This window comes from Diachasma alloeum, unplaced genomic scaffold (genome assembly GCF_001412515.2).
Source record: "Diachasma alloeum isolate Michigan unplaced genomic scaffold, Dall2.0 Dall_scaffold_00425, whole genome shotgun sequence".
Lineage (NCBI taxonomy): Eukaryota > Metazoa > Arthropoda > Insecta > Hymenoptera > Braconidae > Diachasma > Diachasma alloeum.
Window position 1 is genome coordinate 257,155 of NW_021680564.1, and position 20,356 is coordinate 277,510.

General features: G+C 40.8%; 1 protein-coding gene across 1 annotated transcript in view; it reads right to left on the reverse strand.

Moving 5' to 3' along the window:
- Positions 1–20,356, reverse strand: part of LOC107042153 (histone-lysine N-methyltransferase Su(var)3-9) — a 147,871-nt gene that overhangs the window by 68,225 nt on the left and 59,290 nt on the right. The window contains 1 exon segment of the mRNA XM_029126404.1: positions 1,603–1,747. Coding sequence (XP_028982237.1) covers positions 1,603–1,747 — 145 coding nt within the window.

Genomic DNA, 20,356 nt, shown 5'->3' on the forward strand with positions numbered 1-20,356 from the left:
TTCAGCAGACGCTCAAGTCTATGTTTCAACTCACGCTGTTGAGGTATGTTCAAAGCCTGTTGTCGTCGGATGGACTACTTCTTCTTCATGAGGAGCGGAAAAATACAAACTGATGCTGTACCCCTGAACTTGGAGTATTATATAACCCCCCCCCCTTCCCACATTCCTTCACAGTTTTTTTCCCATAAAATAAGGGTGTGGGGGATCCTTTAAAAAAGTGAAAGCTTCCCACAACCCTGCATAAAATGTTTCCTCAACATTTCCTGGAATTGCTCTTAATCCCTGCTGTGACGACGCATTCTTCTTATCTGAGGAATGTCATACTTTCTCCTTTCCAGGAATTGTACAAAAAATGATTTATGACCTTTTGCACTTAACCCTTGCTGTGATGACTCATTCTCCTTATCTCAGGAATGTGACACTTTCTCTTTTCCATGAATTGTACAAAAAAATGATTTATGACCTTTTGCACTTAACCCTTCTTATCTCTGATACAATCTCAAGAATGTTGAAAGCCATGACCCCCCCCCCCACGCGAATCAAAACCGTGAATTAAAACGCGAATTAATTAATCCCACTCTCGCAGGGTACCCTTCCCACAGCGTTGCACTAAAAAAGCCGCGAACTAAAATCACNGAAACGCGAATCGAAACCGTGAATTAAAACGCGAATTAATTAATCCCACCCTCGCAGGGTACCCTTTCCACAGCGTTGGACTAAAAAATCCGCGAACTAAAATCGCGAATTAAAACCGCGAATTAAATTGAAACTGCGAATTAAAACCTCCAATTAATCGGCCACCTACTATCCACTGGCGGGGCACCCTCAGACAGACCCTTCAGACTCGTCAACAGACCCTTCTCACAACATTGGACTCAAAAACCCGCGAATTAAACCGCGAATTGACGGCGAATCAAGCCGCGAATTAAATCCGCGAATAAAACCACGAATTAATCGGCCACCTACCACCCACTCGCGTGACACCCGTCTGACCCTTCGCAAAACGGTTGAGCCAGACACGGCCTCATACATCTGCTACAGTGATGTGCCAATCTTTCATGTGGACAACTGGAGGTGGACAAAATTGCCGCGCACGTTGCTGCGCGCGGACTTTAAAGCGGTGCTCTGCCTTCTTGTGGAGAAAATGCGTGTGCTCACGTGGATGTGGACATTTAGGCTCCGACCCAACTTTTTTCTGGCCATGGTCAATACTGCCCAGAAAGTGCATGGGCGTGTAAGGACTATCATCCGTCACACGGTTAGCGCAGCACCGCTGGGTCAAACCGAACGCGCTGTTGTCACGTTGGTCCTTACCGCTACGCACACATTTCAAGTGTAGCGGCGAATGTAGCAACACTTTCATTCGAGCGGTCAACAAGGACTCACACCGGGCGGCGCGGCGCTGCTTTTCTGTCCGTTCGACATTTCTTTTTTTATTTTTTAGGTAAACAAGTAGTAAAAGAATTGAGCTAGAAACTCTAATTTTTTCAGAACTTTTAAGCTTCGAGAACCACGCAAAAATATTTAAAAAGGAAAATAGACGGCGCCGCACTCATTAAGCAAGTGATCGAGAATTAATTTAAAGAATGTGATGAGACTTACCGATTAAACCACCAGGGACAGCGAACTGCAGTTCATTTTGCTCAGCGCAGAGAGAAACGACACGAGAGTAAATTGGACGACAAGTCAACTTTCCTTCACCATCCTTCGAGACAAGACCTGGTCGTACTTCTATTTCCATACCGACCTGAACAATTAATCAACATTGAATCAGTTAATTATTTTGTATTTATCCGAATTATATTTTATAACATGCCCCTTCATTCAATTGGAGGGGTCTACCGAAATAATTTATTGAACGGTAATTGAATCGATTTCAACCATTTTCGTTGGAGTAATCAGTAAAAAGTTTTTTCAAAAATTTCGAATATTCTCAATAATTCTTCAAAAAATGATGTTAGATGGACCTTTAGGAATTTTACAGAAATTTCTGGATTTTTTCCGTATAAATCGAACAAAGGAATGATATTATCTATGTCATCTTTGAACTCCACATTTGTGGCATTATGATGTCCAAAATTAAATTTTCTTGATTTTGGTACCCAAAAATATTTCAAACTGTTACATTAAATAATTTCAATCGGAATTTTGACACCGATTGAAAGAACTCAATGAAGAAACGCCAGATCAGCGAAACTCAAAGCCCAATCGACTTTCTTTAGAAGACGATGATCTGTCAAGTTGAGGGCAAAACAATTCCCAAAAACCCACATTATGCAACTAATTGCATCCCAACATTACTACAAAATGGCTACATCGAGGTCTTCCAATAATCAATCAAAATTAAACATCTTAAAAGTTTCACACATCATCTGTGTGCCGAGTTTTGATCGAAGCCTTCCACAATCCTTAGCCAACGTTTGCCAAATTTGGAGTGTTTATCTCGTAAAGTAAACCAATGCATTGATCTTTCCGGCAATTCTCAGAGCTTCAACCGCGTACACGGAGAAAAAAATACATCGTAATTTTGTGAGAATCCTTCCAAAAATTAGTGTGCTGTTCACCAACGCTGGGACATAACAGGGAGTCATCGGAGAATTCGCATGTGGCACACTAAATTTTACGGGAATCCCCCGAAAAATTAGGGTGCCACTTATGAATTTTTCGACGACCCCATGTTATGTCCCGGCGTTGGGGGACAGCACACTAATTTTTGGGAGATTTTTTTCTCAGTGTATAGTCGCTGCCAGGAAAGAAGGAACTTGGATCTGAGTGGTGGGGCACATCGAGTCATAGCTAAATTCGAGAGAGTGGGGGTACCCAGCCACGATCCTTTTTTTGTGGCGACGACTATACCGGACATACCGGTATGTAAATCAAGAGTAGAATGAACTGCGATTGGACATTTGTCTTTATTCAAAATCGAAGTTTATCAGAAACGATAAAAAGGAAGTTTCTATTCAAATGTTGGTGCAGTTTCCTTGTGTATTGCGTAAACAAAAACTAGTAAATCTTCGTACTGGTGTGAAGCTCGAGGAAGAATGGAGTTAAGGTTCCCCACAATTAAATCTAAAGTCAAGTAGAAGATAGACATTGATAAAAATCATGTATTAATAGTGTAAAAGCTCTGTAGGAAGTATTGAAAGTATAACACAATTTCAGTGTAAGAACCTATCCAGAGGCAAAATAAAATTACCGTTTATTCCAAATTGAAGCCAAAGTATCATTTTTTACTCCTCCATTTTTCTAAAACTATTTTGTTTAATGTGTCTTGTAGAATTCAAACAATTTATACGAATTGATAAATATTTATAAATTTTATCTAAATCCTTTTTAACAGCGAAAATTCTCAGGAAAGAGCTTTGATGAGTGTATCGAAATGAGCCTAATATCCTAAACGTCCTAACATTAAAAATAAAAAAGTTGAAAGATTGAATAGTAAATCTTCTATTGATAATCCAGCATTTGTCGTGGAGATAATTTAAATGCATCTTTAAACTTATTCTCCGATGCTGGATAACGTCTCCGGACATGCCACAATTGAAAAGATTTTTTTCCGCCGCGATAAATTAAGGGGGTCTGCGCTTTTCCGGGCGGCGAAAATGGCAACTTTTCCACAATTTTTATTTCATATGAAAAAAAAAGTTACAAATTTGATTTTTTTTAGGTAATTTTTATTATCTTTCTACTAGTGAAATAACAAAACTTTTCATCCTCCCGGACAATCTGCAATTAATTATTTGATGATGAAGTAGACGGGCCCCAATACTGATTGAATGATTGAAAATTAAGTTTCGAGGTTCCAACACATCTGAAATAAGAAAATTGCATGTTTTAGTAATCAGCAAACATCTGGCTTCGTCCCCTAGTAGAATAAATGAAATAAATTGAAAAAAAAAATTCTGCTTTTCCGAATAAGGCCCAATTTTCCCGGGAAAATTAGAGCCTACAATTTGTAATAAAAATTGAAATTATTGAAGCTATTATTCTGAGCGTGGTAGGCGAGAAAGTTTTGTAGATGTCAAATAAGTGGTAAAAATTTCAAATCGATTGGTGATTAACTTTCTGAAATATTCTGTNATCAGCAAACATCTGGCTTCGTCCCCTAGTAGAATAAATGAAATAAATTGAAAAAAAAAATTCTGCTTTTCCGAATAAGGCCCAATTTTCCCGGGAAAATTAGAGCCTACAATTTGTAATAAAAATTGAAATTATTGAAGCTATTATTCTGAGCGTGGTAGGCGAGAAAGTTTTGTAGATGTCAAATAAGTGGTAAAAATTTCAAATCGATTGGTGATTAACTTTCTGAAATATTCTGTAAAAAGTCATGGGAAATTCCCGGAATTTTAGTTCCGAGAAAATCTTCCGGATAAGGTGCGCCAGGCACTCTCGTGGGGGAGGAAAAAATGGTGAGCGTTTGGTACTCCATTCACTGAGATATTATTGAACAAAAGAAAAATTAACACTTACACTCAATCAGCAACATTTACACTTACATTATACTTTTACACTTACAACACTTACACTTCTGCGCCATACAATGCCCCTTCTTCTTTTTCGAAGAAATCCTGTTCTGCACATTTTTCTGAATTTTTGGCAATTCGTGCAATTCTCGCTGCGTCAGAGACACGCCTCTCCGAACGATCGACTCTCTGTTGATCCCTTCGAACAACGTATCCCCATCACAACGGGGACCCATTTGAATACCCATTTGCTCCATCATTCTTTGGATTGACCGAAATCCGTCATTGAATATACAAACAGCCAGGTATGTTGCTATTTCCACAATTTTCGTCCCTGAATGCAGGTGCTTAGGAGTGAAGGACCAAATCAAAGAATTCAAACTCTCATTACTATTCTGTTTGCCATAAGGCTTCGCATTTTGAATAGCAGGAAATGTTTTGCAGTGACCATCACCAACGTATGTACCATATTGAACTCCATATTTTTCTTCAGATCTTTTGAACATATCAGTGATAGCGTCAACTTCCATTTTTCCAGAACTTCCATTATGATTGTGTGCAAACTTCTTCATGTTCCTCCATTCAATCATCGAATTCTCTTTGAGTTATTTTCCTTTCCTCCAGTTTTTTCAACTTCATTTTGCATCCTTGACAGAAACTCGACTTTATTTCGACATCTACGACTTTTCCTGTCAATTCGCCAATCAGACATGAAACACCAAATAATGATTGGCAGCCTCTTTTTTTCCACGTCCCATCGCCTGATACCGTCAAATGATTATCTCCGCTATTCAATTCTTGTTCTTCTTCAACCGCTGCACGTGTGACATATTTGTGTATCTCCTCCGATGCTTCATGAATAATTTTCAAACGCGAGTAATATAAAGTATTACTAACACTCACTCCTAAGTCCATAAGTCCAACAAAAAGATTGAGACCTTCCAAACCCACACCAAGAAGTCGAAACACAAAAACTATGCGACGATTTATTTCATATTTTCTGTCTATCATTGGGCTAGAAGGTACGTCTTTTTTGCCACATTTACATTGCAGAACAATACGAAATCCCAAACCACGAATTGAACCTTTCGAAAAGTTTGTCACCCTCACAATTTTTGCAAATCACTGCACTACTAATAGCGGAAAAAACTGTCATAAAGTTAATCAGACAATAATGACTATTGTCGGTGATATCAAATTTTTCAGCGGCTCTCCTCCTTAGTTTAGCTACTGATGCACTTACGAATGATGTATTACCTACTTTAGTATACTGATTGCCACGGAATTTACGTTTTTTCGCATGCGAAGGATTATTCGGATTTGCCCGGGATCCTTTGCTGTCCATTTCTATTTCGAGAGTCGTGCTACAAAAATCAACTACCCCGTTCGAGGGTGCGCAATGGGCTGAAGTCTATTAGGAAAACTCAGTGCAAACTAATTTTAAAGACACAGGTATGAACACTATCGAATGTCAACAGTTTTCCAAAGGAGCACCTCCCGCCTATAATCCAATCTCGCACGTCTCTAACAGCGCTGAAAGACTCTATTGTTGCGCTGCAACCATAGGGCACCTGCCTCCCTGCACGCGCTCGGCGTTGGGGCCCTGTAGTTACGTCAATATTTGGGATTTCTGGAAAATGCTTTCTCTACAATATTTTGAAATAGTGGTAGAATAATAAAATGTAAAAAAAAATCGATTTTTTGACCCCGGAAAAAGCGAAGACCTCCTTAACTTGAACCAACATATTTGAAAATGTCGTTGGAAAGCCGATTTTAGAAAACCACTCCAATCTACCCGCAATGGGAGCGAGCGATGAACAACCCAGTCAAACTTTTTGGTATTGATCAGATTTCTCGATTATTTCAACTGCGTTATTATTGAATATGTAGACAATATTCTCCATTGTGAGTATGACACTTGCCAACATAACTGGATTATGCCCAAATCAAGTGGCGAAACATCAGTAATTAATGTAGCTATTGATGATTTTCCTGCCGACTGTCCTTTCCACTGTTCATGATTCATACAGTACCTTCTTACGTGAATTTTGTAGACATGTGTATTCAATTGTGTAGCAATTTTCGAAATTCCTTATACTACATTCCGAGCTCATACGCAAGTCACATTTCGATATCCATAAATTACTCTCTTTCTATGTCCATACCATTTTTTTTTAACAGAAAATGCATTTCGATACAACACACGTTCTCAGTTGTTCATTTATTTGGATATAATTTTCAGAATTTGTTTTTTTTTTTCTAATGAATGAAGGAAAGGGAATTGGTCGGAAAGTTATTGGTTCGATCCATAATGAATCACACCCACTGCAACCTATCTGCAATGGAAGCGAGCAACATGAACAACCCATTCGAATTTTTAAGTTTCCGACGCGAAGGTAGGAAGTTTTTGTGATAAACCCAAAAATTAAATGTGGATTTTCATGAATTTCTACGTTTCATGACCTTTAGAATTATCCTGCTGTTTCTAATGCCACGTCTGTCTGTGGATTTTGTTTTTTTTCGAGAGAGACTTGGAAAAAATACCTACTGCCCTGTCTAAAAAAACCACATCTCGAAATGCTCCTGACTTTTGACTCCCTCGCGTCACCACCATTACACGGAGAGAAATATTCAATAAAAATTATGTCTTTTCCGTAATTCCGGAGCGAAATGTTGTTGTAGGAAATTTTACGGAACTGTCACGGAATTTTTCCGGAGCGTTCCGTAATTTTTATTTGAATCTCTTGTGAAAAAATCCGATACCGTCACTTAAATTTTCTGCGTAGATTCCGTAATCGGTGAGTGAATTGTGAGTTCCGTAATTTTTACTGAACATTTCAACAATCAACAAAATTTGCAGTTTTTCCTAATAAGCAGAAAAAAAGAATCTGTCGGAAACTCATTGATTCGACCCGTAATGGGTCACACCCATTTTTAGTTATCGTCAGGCAGCTTATTTTTAAAAAATTTGGAAAATAAAAAAAAATTGATACGTTGTTTAAATTTCTATTGATAACAACAGATAGGGCTTATCAATACCTATATTTGGAAAAATGATGAAAGCCAATCGATTCAATAGCGGACAATTCAGGAGAAACACATACAGACAGTGTTGGGCAAGTAAAATTCCTTCGGTATTTTACCAAGTTTTCTACACGTCAAAAAGCAATTACCAAGCAATTTACCATAGAGGTTTTAGACCGTTTTGACCGCGTGTGTACGTGATTGCGAAACACAGTTGCTCTAGTACAAAAACTATCTCGTTGACAGGAGGGGTTGAGCTTTCCTGTCATGTGCAGGTCTTGCAAAGATTAAACTTTACGAGGATCGAACACTGCAAGGGTAAAACGTCGCAGTGGTCAAACAACAGAGGTGGGCAGAACAATCTCAAAGGTCAAACGACAACAAGCGGCAACCGGGTCGTGGGAAGGACAATCACAAGCTTCTAACCATTATGAGTGTCAACTGGGAGCGGCAGGCACGACAATCATAACGCTTCATCGATTACAAGGATCAAACAAAAGGAGCAGGAAGAAAAATAGTCAAGGGTGTAAGGGGAGATATGATCCTTATAACGTTGGCCCCTTGTGAGGCATGACCGTTGCGTCTTTTGACCCTTACAAGGCATGATCTTTGCGAGGTATGACGCTCATAGCGTTTAACGCTTGCAAAGTATGACCCTCGTGACGTTTTCTAGTATGTACTGTAGAAAACACCGATTTTAAGTGAACGACCGAACCCTACATACCGATAAACTACCAAACATACACAGTTTATATACATACATACGGACAGGGTCTGCTTTATGGGAAAAGTTGCTTTATGGGATTTTCCGGATCAAACAGGGAGCTGATCGGAAATGTGTTGGTTGGACCTGTAATTCTCAAAATGATGGCGAGCGAAACAAGCAACGACTACCTTTAATTTTAATTTTAAGGAACTCTCCTAGAAAGTAGAGCGTATGCTCCTATGTTCGTCAATACGATAATCTAATAATGGAAGTGCAGTAGCAACTTAACAATGGAAATGTTCTGCAAGGTCTCATTTCACTTGACTTCTAAAGAATACAAAAATTCTATTCCACTACATTAAGCATTCATTTCACAATAATTATGTAAATTAGTTTAGTCATTCAGTGGGTTCTAACGCGGTTCGGTTGATTCTAAGCTTCCGAAATTATTTTGCGATTTTTGCTGATTTTCATTGTTTAAAAATAAATGAAATTCAGACTTCAAAAAGGGCAAATAACGAATTATTTCGAATTGTCCGGTAAATGAATGGATGAATGGAAGCTTCGATGTTCAATGAGATTTTCTCTCACGCAACGTTAGTCAACCTTAGTTAGGATGTGTCTGCAATGCGACTGAGATACTAACGGGTTAGTCTACGAACGGGTTAAGATTGTTGTCGCGAGAGAGTCACACTTGAAATTTTCCACGCTTTGGGCTGGTATCCCGCTAAACGAAGAACCCGGTTTAAAATAAAAACTTTTGCTGATGTGCAGTTCGACTCGCCTCACGCATACATGAATGTACTATACATGAATACGTGCGCATACAGCTAACGCCGAATGGTGTCGATCGTGGCAACCACGCGCAGCGTATCTCTCTTCGTGTGACTCCTAACCTGTTCGGTTCACCGACTCTTTAGCACTATTTAAAAAAATGTTCCCAGAAAGAAAAGGTACTGGCATGATGAAATTAAGCAAGTTAGCAGAAGATTTTCTGGAAATTAGTGGTAATTTGCATGAAGCACTATTTGAGAACAAGGAACAATTATTCCTTGCAAAAAAAGTCGTACTTAGAGTGTATCGTATTGGAAATTACCAAAGAAAAATCATTGACATTATTACTTTCGTTAATGGTTTTAAAAGAGCAATGTATCTGACATGTTAAAAAAAATTACCAACTCTGGTATCTCATTTGACATGCTCTTGACAGCGAGTAAACAAAAAGGAGGATTGCTGCAATTATTATCAGAACGAAATGACATAAACAAACTCCGAGTTACGAAAACTGAAAAAGTTATTGATAAAATTATTTCCTTTTTTGAGAGTCGTGAGTCAAATAACACATGACTATCTATTATTTTTTATTATACTATTTTCCAGGTTTGTTAATTATTACAGTATTTATAGATAGTCTATAAAAAAAGACTGAATTACCGCATTTTTGAACTACTCATTATAACCCGACAATTTCAAATACATCCGCGCCATCGACTCGAAGCTGCGTTGTTGTCACGACTCGCATACTGAACTCACTTGCCCCGCCCATTGGGGGGAAAAAATAACTTTCTATGATGATTTCTCGAAAATGAAATGGTCAATCAATTTCATTTTTTTTCTGTACATTGATTGACACTATTTCTATATTGGGTGGGGAAAGGAGTGGGATCGGAACGGAGTGGTCATGGTTTTAGGTGGTGGACAGAGAAATAGTGAGGAAGAGGGGTTTTAAGGAGAGAGGAAGTGTGGCAGTGGCAGGAAGTGGGAGTGAAAGAGTTAACGAGAGTGGAGGGAATGTAAGGAAATATGGAAAGGTCCGGGAGGGAAAGAAAATTAGTGGAAAAGAGGCACTTTGGAGGTTAGAAGCATGAGGTGACGAAGCGGCGGGAAAGGGGGGAGGAAGGGAACAGTTAAGGAGGAACCGAGTGGACTATGGGATGCAGTGCGGTAAAGTTAGGTAGGCTGGTAGAAGGCGGGAAATAGGGGAGCAGGAGAGACACGCGGCGAGAGCAAACAAGCAGGGGAATGCAGAGGAGAGAAAGAGACAGTGGAGAAAGAAAGAGAAGAGGATAACAACAGAGAGGTACACAAAGAAATTGTTTTGACTAGAACCCCTCCCCCCCTAAAGGATTTAGTGGTTTAATAAGAATTAGTGAGGTACGAGTCAGTTTCGGCAGAGACAGCAGAGCGTATGCTTAAAAGTGAAGGAAAAATATTAGTAGTAAAGATTGCGGAAATGGTTAAGGTGGAAGAGTGGAAGAGGTGGAGGAAAAAGGATAGAGAGTGGAAAAAGGAAGTGATAATGTGCTTGGAAGGGTTGAGAAAGGTGCTGAAAGAGTTGTTGGGGGAGGTGAAGATGAGCGGAGAAAACGCTGAGGAGGAAGAGGAAGAGAAGAAAAAGAACAGTGAGCTGGAAGAAGGAAAAGGAAGAGGCGAAAGGAGGGACGGAACGACGGTGAAGGGAGAGGATGAGGAGAGAGGAGGAAGTGGTACGGAGGTACCTGAGATGAGGAGGAAGCTGAGTATGGTACAGGGGAATCAGGAAGGGGATAAGTCGGAAGTGGAGGTAGGACGAAACGGGAAGAGAGCAGGACATGGAGAAGAGGAAGGAGACAGAGGTAGTGGAGGAGGAGGAAAAGGTGGAGAACGCTACGGCAGACAAGGATATGAAAGAGGAACCGGACATGGCTGGAGGAAAGGAAGCACGAGTAAGACATGAGGAGGAGAAGAGCGGATGGGAGAGGGTGGAGAAAAGGAGGAGAGAGAGGGAGGAACAGATGCTGGAGGAGCGGAAGAAACTGAGGGAGAAGAGGGTTGTTACCAGATTGACTGCGCTCTAGTTTATTAAAAGGCCACATGCTGGCATCTAGCGACCTGATCAGTCATTGATTTCTTTATCGACACTTTCGAATAATAGTTACGCGTTGGGAGCGCTTCGTTCTCTCTCTGTTCGCTTGAGATCTCTAACGAAAGCACGTGCATCAGAAATACAGTCCATTAAATATCGAAGGTTTTTTTACTAAAGAGTTATTTTTAATTATGTGCAGTGCAACACAAATGTTTACATCTCAGCTGTGGATTAATCAGTGACTTTTTGAATAAACGATTGTTATCGCTAAATGAGTTTCCAGTGATTTAACCTCAATGATTCCTATCCGGATCCAGTTGCCTAGACTAACATTTTTGGTCCTTCGAGCCGGATAGGAGTTCATTAACTGTGACAGGTGAAAAATCGTGGTGTTGAATATCTGAAAATTCAACGGACAAGGTGGCATTTATCGGGTGGAGCATTATCGGGTTGAAGTGCGAAATGGCTGTTGGCGTCCACGGCGTCGCTGAGAGGCATCGTTTGGGGTCTGTGTCGTGAAAATCATCGTGTACTTATCTTGGGAATCATCGAGGCGAACCATCGTGATAATCATCAGCGGAAGTCATCGGGAAGTTATCTGTGGAAATCATCGGAGGGTCGTCATCGGAATGTCAGGCAATTATCGTGGAGGTGTATTATCAGCTCGGAGGGGAGCGTCATCGTGGAGTATTGGCGTCGGTGGAGCGTCGTCAGTGGCCGTTTTCGCGCCGTTTCTCTGCGCTGTCAGCCATCTTAAATCTCGCAGTTGTGTGGGTCGGTTGGACGGATTGGCTGATTATCGGTAGAGGTAACTGGTTTTGTTATCATACGTGGATATTGAGTTTTATCATCTGTCGGTTGATTATCTTACATAATGGCTCAGATTGTCAGATGTTGTTGGACGAGCGAGCGGAGCATGCTGTTTATATTGGCAAGGCTCATCCTCTGTTAATTTCAGAGGCAATCACTCCGACAGGGGTTGATAACAGGATGCGCTCATTGAATCTGAAATGGAATAAGTATCAGGAGAATCACAATGTGCTGTGGAAGGCTAAGTACACATCGAAGCCTGATGTCCAGAAAGCCTTCTGCGAACATAGCTATTTCAGAGATCGTGAGTACCAGGCTACTGAGGAGAATTATTTATCGGCGCTTGAGAAGATGCAGGCGCTCAAGGATGCAGCTGACGCTGCTAAGCCTCCTGGTCAAACGCCACAGAATCCAGCAGTGGTTCCTCAGCAGCAATCACTCCAAGCGCCTACGCTCAAGATGCCCAGACTTGAGATTCCTATGTTCGACGGGGATCTTTCGAACTGGGTGAATTTTAAACAAATGTTTCTGGACGCCATGGCTATGAATCCTGGTCTTACGTCGGCGCACAGGTTGTTCGTTCTAAAGAATCACGTGGCAGGGAACGCTGAGAAGAAACTGAAGAACTTTTCACTCGAGGGGGCGAACTACCAAGCAGCCTGGGACTGTCTGGTGAATTATTACGACAATAAGAGGGCTCTTTTGAACGTGTCGTTGTCGCTGCTTTTTAATGCTGCTCCTATCACCAAGGACTCAGTGGAGTCTTTGGAAAAGTTGTATAAAGATGTTGAGCAAGCGTTGGGTTCTCTAGGGGCTCTTTAGAGACCAGTTGATCAGTGGGACGATCTGTTGGTGTATATTGTGATCAGGAAGCTGAATAAATCGATTATCGAGGAGTGGGAACGGTTCCTTGGAGCATCAACGGAGCCTCCGAGGTGGAAGGATCTTAAGAGCTCTTTGTTGGCGAGGATCAGGATACTCACGTCGTACAAGGCTGACTATGACCCAGCATCAGCAGTTGCAGCATCGAGTAATTCATCGAATTCGAGGAGTCATGCGTCTGGTGCTCAGACACATCACGTGAATAATCAGAATCCTTTCCGAAAGTGTGGTCTTTGCAACGAGGATCATTATCTTGATGGTTGTCCTATTTATCAATCTCTGACGTCACGCCAGAGGGAGGATAAGGTTATTGAGCTGAAGCGATGTTTCAACTGTCTCGGGAATCATCGAAAGGACAGATGTCTTTCAAGGAAGAGATGTCAGAAATGTGGAGAAAAACATCATACTTTCATCCATCATTCTTCAGAGAGCAGGCAGCCGTGGGCTCAAGGAGGCAGTCAGCCAACATCAGGAGGTTCTTCTGCTCAAGAGCGTAGCTTCAATCCAGCTGCTGCACGGTGAACTTAGCTGCAAGGTGACTTATGGCACCAGATCAGCACCATTTTTGGCGATCAGAACGTTGCGCCAGCTAGCTGAGGATGAGGGTGATAAGTATCCGGAGGCTAAGGAGGTGGTTTTGCATACAACTTATATGGACGATGTCTATGGATCGAGCACGATTGAAGGCTGTAGAAAGCAGATTCGTGAGGTGAACAGTATGTTCAGAGCAGGAGGGCTGCCACTTCAGAAGTGGACAGCGAATCAGTCTGAGTTGCTGCTCGACATTTTCAGTTAGGTGAGTGAGTCATCGACGATCAGGAGTCTCATCGAACTCTGGGATTGAACTGGGACTCTGCGCAGGATTATTTTTTCTTTTCACCCAAACCTCAGTCGGATTTTCTCACCTCTATGATCCGTTGGGCTGGGTTGATCCCTTTGTCGTTAAAAGGAAGTTGTTGATTCAGGACCTGTGGAAGTTGCAGCTAGGATGGGATGAGCAGCTGGGAGAGGATGTCGAGCAGCGCTGGAATCAGTTTGCTCAAGAGATCCAAGATCTGGAGATGATTAAGGTACCTAGGCACTTCAACATGAGTGACTCTACTGAACGTGTGGAACTTCATGGATTTGCTGATGCTTCTGGTACTGCCTATGGAGCTGTGGTATGTCTCAAGGTTTTGGATGTTGATGGCACTGTGAGTATCAGTCTGGTATCTTCTAAATCCAAGTTAGCACCTATCCGTGATGAAAAGACGGTTAAAAGGTCGAGTTCGATCAAGGTCACGATTCCCAGGCTTGAGCTTATGGCTACATCGCTGCGGGCTCGGCATGTCGTTTCAGTGAATAATGCTCTTGGCGTGGATAACTTGTCGATTCATCTGTGGACAGACTCGTCGGTGGCGCTGCACTGGATTAAAGCGGATGCTGGAAAGTATAAACAGTTCGTGAGGAATCGGGTTGAGGAGATTCAAAGACTGGTGCCTCAGGTTTGCTGGCGACATGTTCCTGGGGAGCATAATTCTGCTGACTTGGTATCAAGGGGAGTATCGAGTAAGAAGTTAGCTAGGAGTCAGGTATGGTGGAATGGTCCACAGTGGTTAGCTGAGTTAGGGTCGTGTTAGCCGGAACAGAAGTTTTTGGTGGATGAGGCTGAGGATCAGGAGAGGAGGAATGTATCAGTGCATTCAGCCTCTAAAGCTAAGACTTATCGGGTTTGGGACCTGATGGAGCGCTATGACTCATTGAAGAAGCTGCTGGTGGTGACTGCCTGGTGCCGTCCAGTGTTTCTGGTGAAGCAGGATAAAATTTTGAGGAAATCCACAGGTGAAGGAGTCTTAGAGTTCAGAGATCGGGTTTTACAGCCTCGTGAGGTCGAGGATGCGAGGATTTTTTGGGTTAGAGAGACCCAGGCTGAGGGTTTTGCTGAGGGTGTCAGGAGTCTGAGAGAATCGAAGTGTGTGGCTCGGGGAAACCCTCTGTATCGTCTTGTGCCTTTCATCGACGGTAGAGGAATTATTCGCCTGACTGGAAGGCTGCAAAAATCTTTTCTTGAGGAGGACTTTAAGCATCCAGCAATTCTGCCTTCTAGCTCAAGGTTCACGGAGCTAGTTTTGCAACAAATCCATTCTCAGACTTTTCATGGTGGGGCCAGTTAATGTTAGCAACGTTGAGGAGGAGGTACTGGATCCTGGGAGGAAGAAGACCAGTCAAGAGTGTTATTTATCGCTGCGTAACTTGTGCTCGTTTTCGTGGAGAAGCTGCGAAACAGCTTATGGGGCAACTGCCGCTGAGGAGAATCACTCCTGCTCGCCCATTTCTTCATAGTGGAGTTGATTATGCTGGACCTCTGACTTTGCTAACTTGGAGAGGCAGAGGTGCCAAGACTTTCAAGGGGTTTCTGGCTATCTTCGTTTGTTTCACTACTTCTGCCGTCCACATCGAATTGGTGAGCGATTATAGCACTCAAGGGTTTCTAGCGTCTTATAAAAGATTTACAGCTAGACGTGGCATCTGTTCTACGATCACGAGTGACTGTGGAACTAAGTTTGTCGGAGTAGACAAGGAGTTGAGGCTGCTGTTTGATGCTGCAGGGAAAGAAGCTAATGTTATCGCTCATAGCCTTGCTAGGGATGGGACTAAATGGATTTTTAATCCCCCGGGAGCTCCTCATCATGGTGGGAAGTGGGAGGCTGCAGTTCACTCTGCTAAATTCTATCTTAAGCGTGTGATTGGAGACACTAAAATGACCTATGAGGAGCTGTCTACTTTGCTGACCCAGGTGGAGGCTATTCTCAACTCTAGGCCGCTCTGTGAGCTGCCTGACGATCGTGAGGAATTTTCTGTGCTGACTCCTGGGCATTTTCTGGTTGGTTCGGCGCTGACGACTGTTCCTGAGCCTTCGATGAGGCATCTACCTATCTCTAGGCTGTCCAGATATCAGCATATCTGTCAGATGACAGAGAGGTTCTGGGAGCTCTGGTCGTCTGACTACATCCAGAAGTTGCAGGAGATCAACAAGTGGCATAGGCCATCAGCAAACCTAGAGCTGGGAGCTTTGGTGTTGCTTACTGATGAACGTGCTTACTGAAGATCGTCAAGAGACAGTGTGTGTTTGGGAGTGGGGAAGAGTGACGGTGGAGGAGGAGAGGGAGGGAGGCCGGAGTGTAACGGTGTGGCCCGGTAAAGAAAGCATGTGAGTGTGGTTTCTGTGTGAGTGTGTAGATGGTTTGGATAGGGGAGAGAAGGGAGGAAAGGTTTGGAGGCGTGGGTGAGAGAATGAATGAGGAGGAGTGAATGTAAGTTAGAATAATTCCTAGGGTATAAAATATGTGACGAGTATTGTAATCAGATTGTAGCCCGAAAGGAAAGCGAATAAACATACATACTATTTTCACACTGTATTTTTTTGATAAAAATTGTCGAGTGGTTGTTTTTTAAAAAATTAAAAACGATGAAACTGCATTTAACATGTAAAATTAAAAAAATTTATCCTAAGTTTAAGATGGTCAATTGCAATTATAATGGGCTTATTTTACAGCTAATTTTTAGAGCGATCTACGATAAAAATTTTAAAAACACTGTCGAAAAAAAAAGTTACGACAACAACCTTAAGGCCCGGTTGGATGGATTTTTGCCCGACATGTCCCTAGAAAATTCCCCAGAAAATTGTCAAAAAAAACATTTTTCGATTCCACTAATTACGACCGTATGGTGACATAAAAAAATCTGATTTTTTTTTGAAAAAACAGATAATTCATTGCCTCTTAAAGGAAATGGTGCCTTAAAGGGGGGAAATACGTTTTTATATTGTTAATATTGACTAGAAAATAACGCAAAATAAACACCACCATCTCCCCTAGTCACACCACACTTGCGTGACACCCTGTCAATATGGCGATGGTAAATATCCAAAGTTATAAACACTTATTCCAATTTTCACACAGACTAGACAGTCTCGCGAACTAATTCTCGTCAAAAGAACTACTTTTGACTATTTTTCGGGAGTTGTTTCGAAGGGATTAGACGCCGCTAACTCCCACAATCAGTGGAATCGGAATTGAGGCGATCAGCTGTCGCTATACTGTCTCGCTCAGTTATAGGAAAATGTGCCAGATGGCGCCACTGAAACCCCCGAAATTCGGCGTATGGAAATGAGAATTGTCGAGCGGATAGCTCAGGAGTGTAACCCAATGAGGGCCCACGGGTACCAAGCATTCCTGCATCTCACTCCCACTCGTGGAAATGGAGCAACACACTGTATTGCACTTTCCTACAGCCATAACAATAATAATAACACTAATAATAATAATAATAATAATAATAATAATAATAATGATAATTGACAAAAACAACAAAGCAGAAATAAAAACAATATAGAAAATTTTTGGAAAATTCGCCGATTCTCTAATCAAAAATCCGATTTTCAAAAACAAAAAATCTTATTCTCAATTCACATAAACTCTCAATTCGCAAGTTGAGAGTTGAATTTTTGATTCTCAATAATCTCTCAATCTACTCTCAACTTTTTTGTAGAGTTGAAAATTGGATTATTGATTCTGAATAATCTCGCAATCTAATCTCCAGTTTTTCTGAGAGTTGAGAACTGGAATTTTTTTTTTGACAATGGGATTTTTGATTCTCAATTATCTCTCAATTTAGTTTCAGATTAGCATTTTGGAAATTGAATTTTTGATCATCAATTGCCTTTCAATTTACACTCAACTTTTCCACAGAGTTGAGAATTCATTTTTTTTTTAAATAAGATGCAGATAGAGCTGCGAATACATTACATGACCTGTCATTGATGGTCATATGACGAGACGTTTTCCACAACTGTCACAATTTCCCCACCCTTCTATGACCGTCACAATTGGTCAAGAAAAAATGACAGTCATTTTTTATCTATACAGATGCGAGCTCATTGTTTTATTATCAATTTTTCTTTGAATTCATTTTGCATTAGCCTAATGTGCATTTTTAAATCAAAATTACGGTCATTTTCCATCTATCTAGAGATGAAGCTATGTTATTTATGATAGTCACAAATTAGAAATGAGTTTGACCGTCATTATGTATCCATATAGATGGTTTGACAATAATTTGACTAACAAATTATTTGTGGCGATCATTTGTGGTCACGAAATTCGTGCGTCACATGACCGTCATTTTTTGGTCACATGACGCGATCTCAAAAATGACTGTCATTTTGCATCTCTAATTCAGAATCATTGAGAATCAACAATGCTATTTTCAAAAACAAAACAATCAAATTCTCAGTTCTCAAAAACGTAGAAAGTAGATTGAGAGATAATTGAAAATCGAAAATTCTTTTTTCAAACGTAAACCGGAGAATTTTTTCAAAGTTTTCAGAACACTGGATAATTTTCTCCAATTTTTTATAAAAACGTAGAATTTTCGCAAATTCTTTAATAAACTGGAGAATGTTCTCGAAAAACGGAGAAGTTTGTCGAATTCTCTAGAAAACCGGAGGATTCCCCCGAATTTATTAGAAAATCGAGTAATTTCATTGAATTTCCTAGATAACCGTGGAATTCTTCCGAACTTATGAGAAAATCGGCGAACCTCATGCAATTTAGTAGAAAATCGGAGAAATACCTTGAATTTTCTTGAATTTTTCAGAAAATCGTAGAATTTCCTAGAACATTCCGAAAAACCCAATAATTTTCTCGATTTTGTTTACAAAACTGGTACATTAATTCAAAGTTTTTAGAAAATTGGAGAATTTTTTCGATTTTTTTTTTGAAAATCGACGGATTTTCTTGAAAACCGGAGAATTTTCTGGAACGCTCTCAGAAACTTGGCTCTTCCGGACCAAGTTGAGAGTTGGACTCTGGATAATTTCTGGTGTTTGAGAGGAAATTCAGGGTTATTTGAAAGTTGAAGTGACGAGGCGTGAAATGCATTTTATGCCAGTCGCCCTCTTTACTATCAACTTTACTATCGGGATTGAAAATTTAATTTTTGAATTTTGATTCTCAAGTATCTCTGAATGTACCCTCAACTTTTTTGAGAGATGAGAGTTGGATTTTTGATTCTCAATTGTCTTTCAATCTACTCTCAGTGAATTGAGAGTTAATTGAAAATCAAGAATCCAACTCTCAATTTTTTTGAAACTATTGAGAACTAATTGAGAATCAAAAATCCTATTTTCAGTAGTAATACTACTAGTGCTTCAAAATATCCGATTAATTTCGGAGCACGAGTGGTATTTGACGGATTATTTTTCTACTCGGATTTCGGCCAAGCAGAGGGCAGTGAACAGCACCCGGATACATTTACACAGTCATACATTTATAACCCACTTTTTTGTTTATCTGTCAGACAGAATATTAAACGTGAAATGCGTTGAAAGATGAGAAACATTTGAAAAGCTACTAGTGAATTTCCGTCGGAATTATTTTTAGAAATTTCCGAAATAAAACTGTTTAACAGCCTCAAATACTGCGATCTGATTGGCTGAAATCCGAGTGAGAAAAATAATCAGTAGTAATACCACGAGACCTCCAAAATTATCGGATATTTCCCGATTGTTTTGTTGCGTAGCAACGGGAGGGAGAAGTTTTGCAGATTAAAATTCCGAGCGCGCAGCGCCAGGGATTTTTTATGCAAAACTTATCCCGATCGTTGATACGCAGGAAAACATGAGGGAAATGTCCGATTAATTTTGGAGGTCGGATGGTATTCGACGGATCATTTTTGGTAATCGGATCCGTCCCAAACCCACTCATTTTGACTTTCTTCATGACTTTCTTTCACTCCACAGGATAATATTTGACAGTTATTTGCTTAGAGAAACAATTGCAGAGCTAGAGGGAAATTATCAAAAACTACAGGGAAATTATCAAAAGCTAGGGGGAAATCTCCGCTTTAATTTTAATTGGGAAGTACTTCATGTTATTGAATACCGAACTGATTGGCCCAGGGAAAGCCAGATCCGATTATTAAAAATAATCAACAAAAAAAACCAACATTCAATTCTCGACAAATTTTCGAGAGAATTGTCCAATTCTTTGAAAAATTCGAAGAAATTCTCCAGTTTTATAGAAAATTCAAGAAAATGCTTGGGTTTTTTAAAAAGTCACGGATGAAAAAATTCAACCCACGATTACTCGTTCAATGAGCGCGACGCCGCCCGTTTATGTCTATTTATATTTTTGTGTTTCTTGACGCTTAAAAATTNTCAAACATCACGAGGGTCGAACGTCACGAAGGTCACAAGGGGATGATCAAATTTCACGAAGGTCAAAAGTTACAAGGGTCACATTGAGACGATCAAGTTTCACAGGGATCAAAAGTCACAAGAGTCACAAGGGGACGATCAAATTTCCCGAGGGTCAAACAGCACGAGGGTCACAAGGGGATGGTCAAATTTCACGAGAGTCAAACGTCACGAGGGTCATAAGGAAATGCCTAAATTTCACGAAAGCCAAAGGTCACGGGGGTCATAAGGGGATGATCAAATTTCACAAGGGTCACATGGAGACAAGGTTCACAAGTGGAAAACGTGACGAGCGTGACAAGGGGACGATCAAATTTCACGAGGGTCAAACAGCACGAGGGTCACAAGGGGATGGTCAAATTTCACAAGGGTCAAACGTCACGAGGATC